A 7500-nucleotide genomic window follows, 5' to 3' on the forward strand; every position below is an offset into this window, starting at 1 on the left:
GTATCCACATCAATCATTAATCATCGGTCAACCGCGTGCTTCGTTTTTCTCAACAATAAAATGTACACAATAGCAGGCGCCTGTGTCAAGATTACGACCCCCCCTCCCACCCCCGCCTCACCCCCAACCCCCGATCCCCACCCCCTCCACTGCGCGTGAGCAGTGCTGCGTGACCTCCACCTCGGAGAGAACTGTCATGGCGACCGAACAACAGCAGGCGACGTAAGAGAAAAGGTAGGCGACATTTCCTTTCTGTCTGTCGGACAAACTTCGCCTCTGTGACTGCTGAAACTGTTCGTTAGACCTTGATAAACCCCCTCTGGAAATCTCAAACCTTGATAAGAGTTGATAAAGACACACAGCTTGACAAAGCATGCAAGAGCCCGGATTAAGATAAAACACAAACAACGTAGACAGGCAAGCAGACGACGTTTACGACATCTTTATCGATTGTGGGTAGTGGGGCTAATTTGTTTGTCTCCTGAATTCAGTGATTCGTTTTCACGGCAATAGATTGTTTGGACGAAGTTTCCCTTGAGTAGATGTTGTACTTCGGACCCATTTTCTGTCAATTTCGACGCTTTTGGGGGGGTTGGGGGTGGTTGGGGTAACTTCGATCAGTTTTGACGTACAGTTCGTTTTGCAGCTTGGTCGACATTTACAGTGACGCGTTTATTCCACTGCTCTGTACGTGAATATGACCTCTCATGTCTGTCTGTTGTCTGTCTGTGTGCATGTATGTCTCTGTTTGTCAGTCTGTCAGTTTGTTTGTCTGTCTGTCTCTGTATGTATGTATGTGTCTATGTGTGTGTGCGTGTGTGTGTATGTGAACTTACTATGGTAAGAAACATATTTCTCTCTATAAATATGAATGTAAATGTATAATTTATATATATATATATATATATATATATATATGTATATGTGTGTGTGTGTGTGTGTGTGTGTGAGAGAGAGAGAGAGAGAGAGAGAGAGAGAGAGAGAGAGAGAGAGAACTCTGAACTGGTTTAATTCGTCAGGTCAACGACCTGAACACAAACTGAGTTAGCCAAATGCGAATTTATTTACACATACTTAACCGTGACCCAACTAGTACAGATTTCCTTTTTATTCCTCATTATTGTGGGGTATCTCATGCAAGATCATTTCATACGCCTGTTCAGGAAATCTCAAAATATTCATGTTTTGTAAGCGAAGCCAGTAACGTAGAAACTGTAAAGAAAACTGTCCACATACATTGAGAGAGAGAGAGAGAACAGAGAACAAGAACAAATGTTTTAATTGCGTATAGGCCTGTGACCCGTTGCAAACATAATATACATAGAGAAACCTACACAAGGCACACAAATAAGTAGATAAATAACAGACAGATAAACAAATAGACAAATAAACGAATAAATAATTCTTTCGTCCTCATTGTATCAGTTAGAGACCATCCTTGTGAGAAGACACTTGAATAAGGCAATGGCAAAACATAATTAATCATTTTCGTACCTTAACTAGATGTTGGTAGTGATTCATGATTCATTAAGTCTCTGCGCTTAAAAGCCAGAAAAAGAAACTTTGAAAGATTTAGTTTACTGTCGAGTCCACCATTCAAAATACTTGCACATTGCTGATCCCGTGTCAAGTATGAGTTGGAACTATTTATACAATATTTCAACCTAAGGTCACTGTAGTTTGGGCATGAGAGAGAGAGAGAGAGAGAGAGAGAGAGAGTGTGTGTGTGTGTGTGTGTGTGTGTGTGTGTGTGTGTGTGTGTGTGTGTGTGTGAGTGTGTGTGTGTGTGTGTGTGTGAGTGTGTGTGTGTGTGTGTGTGTGTGTGTGTGTGTGTGTGTGTGTGTGTGTGTGTGTGTGTGTGTTTATAATCAAGAAAATGAACATTATAACCATGTAGTGTGTACAGGGATTTGGAACATTTGCATACGACTGGAAATCGAATGCACTGTAACAGGTCAACACATCTACTGCATAATTACACTTTTATTACAACACACTGTTTCCACTGCGGAAAATGTCGACAATGTTGGCCCTCAAGTACAAACAGAAGAATACACAGCACGAATAAACCTACAATATTCTGAACCTCAGAACACATGGATACCAAAATGAGTCAATGTTTTGGCAGTATTTTTTGATTGATTGATTTATTGATATTGATACTTTTATAGCGCCTATCCTCGGTCGAAGACCAAGCTCTAAGCGCTTTACAAACACGGGGTCATTTACACAACAGGCTGCCTACCTGGGTAGAGCCGACTGACGGCTGCCATTGGGCGCTCATCATTCGTTTCCTGTGTCATTCAATCAGATTTCAGGCACGCACACATATACACTCAGACAAACATGTAACATTTAAAATTTTACGTGTATGACCGTTTTGTTTATTTACACCCCCCCCCTCCCACCTCCCCCATGAAGGCAGCCATACTCCGTTTTTGGGGCTGTACATGTTGGGTATGTTCTTTGTTTTCATAACCCACCGAACGCTGACATGGATTACAGGATCTTTAACGTGCGAATCTGATCTTCTGCGTACGTATACATACGAAGGAGTCATAGCAGCAGCAGCCGCAACAGTAGCAGTAATAGCAGTAGCAGCAGTTGTAGCAGTAGTAGTAGTAGTAACAGCAGCACCAACAGTTGTAGCAGCGGCAGAAGTAGTAGCATTAGTAGTAGTAACAGCAGCAGAAATAGTAGTAGCATTTGCCGCAGCAGTAGTAGTAATAGCAGCAGCAGCAGTTGTAGTAGCGGCAAAAGTAGTAGCAGTAGCAGAAGTAATAGTAGAAGTAGTAGCAGCAACAGTAATAGTAGTGATAGCAGCAGTAGTTGTAGTTGAAGTAGAAGCTGCAGTAGCAGCAGTTGTAGTTGAGTTAGAAGTAGACAGGCGCAATAGCCGAATGGTCAAAGCATTGGAATTTCAGTCTGAAGGTCCCGGGTTCGAATCTCAGTGGCGCCTGGTGGGTAAAGGGTGGAGATTTTTCCCATCTCCCAGGTCAACATATGTGCAGACCTGCTTAGTGCCTGAACCCCCTTTGTGTGTAGTATACGCACGCAGAAGATCAAATACGCACGTAAGAGATCCTGTAATCCATGTCAGCGTTCGGTGGGCTATGGAAACAAGAACATACCCAGCATGCACACCCCCGAAAACAGAGTATGGCTGCCTACTTGGCGGGATGAATAAAACAAAACGGTCAAACACTTAAAATGTTAAACGTTACATGTTTGTCTGAGTGTGTATGTGTGCGTGCCTGAAATCTGATTAAATGACACAGGAAACGAATGATGAGCGCCCAATGGCAGCCGTCAGTCGGCTCTACCCAGGTAGGCAGCCTGTTGTGTAAATGCCCCCGTGTTTGTAAAGCGCTTAGAGCTTGGTCTCCGACCGAGGATAGACGCTATATAAGTATCCATATCAATCAATCAAGTAGCAGTAGTAGTAGTAGCAGCAGCAGTTGTAGTAGTAATAGCAGCAGATGCAAATGTAGCAGCATCAGTATCAGCAGTAGCAGCAGTAGTGTTGGTCGCGTATTCATCATGTTATCATCTTTGACATCGCCGGTTTTCTTGTCATTGTATTCTTCGTCGTTAATTAATTTTACGCTCCGTAACTTTTGCAGGCAATAGGAAAACGAAGCAACAACAACGACAACAACAACGACTACAACAAAAAACAGCGACAGCGACCCGGACTTGATTATTCTTTGGCGAAAGGATCCTTCGTCTTCGCCACTGCAGGGGCCATGTCCAACAATTCTGGGTGTTGCTGCGCGTGTTCGCGCAAATCGTTCTACTTTGTGGGTCTGTTTCTGATCGGCGTGGGGCTGTTAAGTACGACGTGGGTGAGTGCACACTTCTGATTGTGGTGTGGTGTGGTGGTGTGGTGTGGTGTGGTGGTGGTGGTGTTGTATGGTGTGGTTTGGTGTGGTGGTGGTGTTGTATGGTGTGGTGTGGTGTTGTGTTGTATTGTCTTGTGTTGTGTGGTGGTGTGGTGTTGTCTGGTGTTGTGTGGTGTGGTGTGGTGTGGTGGTGTGTGGTGTTGTGTGGTGTGTGGCGTGGTGTGGTGTGGTGGTGTGCTGTGTGGTGTGGTGTTGTCTGGTGTTGTGTGGTGTGGTGAGGTGTTGTGTGGTGTGGTGTGGTGTGGCGTGGCGTGGTGTGGTGGTGTGTGGCGTGGTGTGGTGTGGTGGTGTGCTGTGTGGTGTGGTGTGGTGTGGCGTGGCGTGGCGTGGTGGTGTGCTGTGTGGTGTGGTGTGGCGTGGCGTGGTGTGGTGTTGTTTGGTGTTGGGTTTTGGTGTGGTGTGGTGTTGTTGTGTGGTGTGGTGTGCTTGTGCGCTGTGCTGTGTGGTGGTTTGGTGTGATGTGTGGTGTGGTGTGGTGTCGTTGTGTGGTGTGGTGTGGCGTGGCGTGGCGTGGTGTGGTGTGGCGTGGTGTGGTGTAATGTTGTGTTTTGTGGTGTGGCATGGTATTGTGTGATGTGGTGTGATGTTATGTTCTGTGGTGTGGTGTGGTGTTATGTTGTGTGGTGTGGTGTGGCTTGGTGGTGTGGTGTGGTGTGGCGTGGCGTGGTGTAGTGTGGCGTGGTGGTGTGTGGTGTTGTGGTGTGGTACGGTGTGGCGTGGTGGTGTGGTGTTGTGGTGTGGTACGGTGTGGCGTGGTGGTGTGGTGTTGTGTGGCGTGGCGTGGTGTTGTGTGGCGTGGCGTGGTGGTGTGGTGTTGTGTGGCGTGGCGTGGTGTTGTGTGGCGTGGCGTGGTGGTGTGGTGTGGTGTGGCGTGGCGTGGTGTGGTGTGGTGTGGTATGGCGTGGTGTGGTGTGGTGTGGCGTGGTGGTGTGGTGTGGTGTGGCGTGGCGTGGTGGTGTGGTGTGGCGTGGTGTGGTGTGGTGTGGTATGGTGTGGTGTGGTGTGGTATGGCGTGGTGTGGTGTGGTGTGGCGTGGTGGTGTGGTGTGGTGTGGCGTTGTGGTGTGGTGTGGTGTGGCGTGGTGCGGCGTGGTGTGGTGTGGTGTGGCGTGGTGCGGCGTGGTGTGGTGTGGTGTGGTGGTGTGTGGTGTGGTGTGGTGTGGTGGTGTGTGGTGTGGTGTGGCATGGTGGTGTGGTGTGGTGGTATTGCGTCGCGTTGTGTTGCGGGATTGCATTATAACGTAATGTATCGTGTCGTGTCGTGCTGTGTTGTATTGTGTTGAATTGAATTGTACTGTGTTTGTATCGAATTGTATTGTGTTGTATTGCAATGCGTCGTTTTGTATTATATAATGAAGTTTCGTGTTGTATTGCGTTGCATTATGTCTTATTATATCGTTTTGTGTTGTGTTGCGTTACACTACATTGTACTGCATTGTGTTATATTGTATAGCATTGTGTTGTGTGTGTTGTGTTGTGTTGTGTTGTGTTGTGTTGAAATGTATTCCATTGAATTGTGTTGTGTTGTAATTTGCTGTACTGCATTGTGCTGTATCGTGTTATAGTGTATTGTGTTGTGCTATACTGTACTGCGTTATATTGCATTGTATTACATTGTATTGTACTGTATTTTATTCCATTGTATTATACTGTTTTGTGTTGTGTTGTATTGTACTGTGCTGTGTTGTGTTGTATTGTGTTGTACTGCATTCTATTGCATTGTGTTGTATTGTACTGTATCGTGTTGTATTGTATTGCTTTACGCTGTATTGTACTGCATTGTGTTGTGTTGTATTGTACTGTGCTGTGTTGTGTTGTATTGTACTCTGTTGTGTTGTGTTGTATTGTGTTGTACCGCATTCTATTGCATTGTGTTGTATTGTACTGTATTGTGTTGTGTTGTATTGCTTTACACTGTATTGTACTGCATTGTGTTGTGTTGTATTGTACTGTGCTGTGTTGTGTTGTATTGTACTCTGTTGTGTTGTGTTGTATTGTGTTGTACTGCATTCTATTGCATTGTGTTGTATTGTACTGTATTGTGTTGTGTTGTATTGCGGATTTATTCACATTGTCCATCATCGTTTCGTGGACAAACGTTGGTTTTTGTTGTTGTTGTTGTTGTTGCAGTGGGTTCTTTTACATGTGCTATTTGCATGCTGCAGTGCACACGGGACCTCGGTTAATCGTCTCCTCTGAATGACCCTAGTTGCGTCCAGATCACCACTCTGGAGGTCCTTCAGTACACATAGATAGTATCCCTTCCTTTCTGGAAATTCCGTGCTAGAAATTTCCTCTTTTCTGTTGCTGTCTATTTTCCTGCCTTTTTCTTTAATTACGTCCTTCACTGATATCTGCCTTTTCTGTCTTCCCAGTTCATTCCCCTTTCTTTTCTTTTTTTTTTCTTTTTTCGAGAAAGTCTTGACACTTGTTTTCACTTTTCCGCGGTCAGTGATGTACTAACTGTGCTGTTTATCTCTGTACCTTTCCGCAGTCTGTGATGTACTAACTGTGCTGTTTTGCTCTGTACCTTTCCGCAGTCTGTGATGTACTAACTGTGCTGTTTTGCTCTGACGACAGGTAGTGGTGTTTTAAAAATAACTAAGATGGGCACCAGCTGTTCTTTCTTCCATTTTATTTGCCGAAATAGCCTTTTCTGTATTTTGTGTTTAGTTTTGAAGCTTTTCTTTTATCTTTTTTTTAACGATTTTTTTGTTTGTGACCTGGGGATGATAGATTAACTCACTCAGTACGGCCACTCCTGTCTTCTCCTCTACACAGACCCCTCGGATGTCCAGTGGGTGTCTGAATGACCCAACCTTTAGCTTCCGTCGTCAGAATTGTGGTATTTGTCAACATTCACGTCTTCAGTATAAGAGCCTTCCACTTGCAATATTTTGATGATGGTAATTGGGTTGAAACGCTGTTAACGTCGTCTCTTTCGCCGTTCGTATGGAGAGAGTTAAGCAGAAGGGCTGACGTCCCCAGGATGGTCTAATTCTGTTTGCCCTAAAAGGAGCAAAATGGTTAGGATAATGCGTCATGAATTCTGTTTTGTAGCTTTGACAGCCTTCAGGGAGTTACAGAAACTAGGACGTACCCGGTAAGTACCCCCCCCCCCCCCCCCTTCCGCCACCTCCACCCCCACACACCCCCACACCCTCCCCTACCCTCCACAACACCCGCGACCCCCGGAAAACAGCGTATGGCTGCCTACTTGGCGGGGGTATAAAAGGTTATACATGTAAATTCCAACTCGTGCATACGAGTGAACGTGGGAGTCGTAGCCCACGAACAAGAATAAATAAATAAATAAATGATTTTTTTTTCTTTAAAGGCAGTGGCGCTGCTCTTTCTTTTTGCCAGCATTTTAAAAAAAATTATTATTATTATTTTTTTTTTTATAGGAGGAAGGTGGCAGAATGGTTAAGACGCTCAGCTGCCAATACAGAGAGTCCGTGAGAGTGTTGAGTTCGAATCCCGCTCTCGCTCCCCCTTTCTCCCCAAGTCTGACTGGAAAGTCGAACTGAGCGTCTCTTAGTCGTTCGCACGTGACGATAAACCCGAGGGCCCCCGTGGTGCAGCACTGCACTTGGCGC

General features: G+C 45.3%; 1 protein-coding gene across 1 annotated transcript in view; it reads left to right on the forward strand.

Annotated features, from left to right (window-relative positions):
• The first annotated feature begins 149 nt into the window (after window positions 1-149).
• The window catches only part of LOC143276947 (uncharacterized), a 16988-nt gene continuing 9637 nt past the window's right edge, over window positions 150-7500 (forward strand). The window contains exons 1-2 of the mRNA XM_076581625.1: window positions 150-234; window positions 3624-3845. Of these exons, the coding sequence (XP_076437740.1) occupies window positions 3747-3845 (99 nt within the window). The 5' untranslated portion in view covers window positions 150-234; window positions 3624-3746. The remainder of the gene's footprint in view (window positions 235-3623; window positions 3846-7500) is intronic.

This window comes from Babylonia areolata, chromosome 33 (genome assembly GCF_041734735.1).
Source record: "Babylonia areolata isolate BAREFJ2019XMU chromosome 33, ASM4173473v1, whole genome shotgun sequence".
Taxonomy (NCBI): domain Eukaryota; kingdom Metazoa; phylum Mollusca; class Gastropoda; order Neogastropoda; family Buccinidae; genus Babylonia; species Babylonia areolata.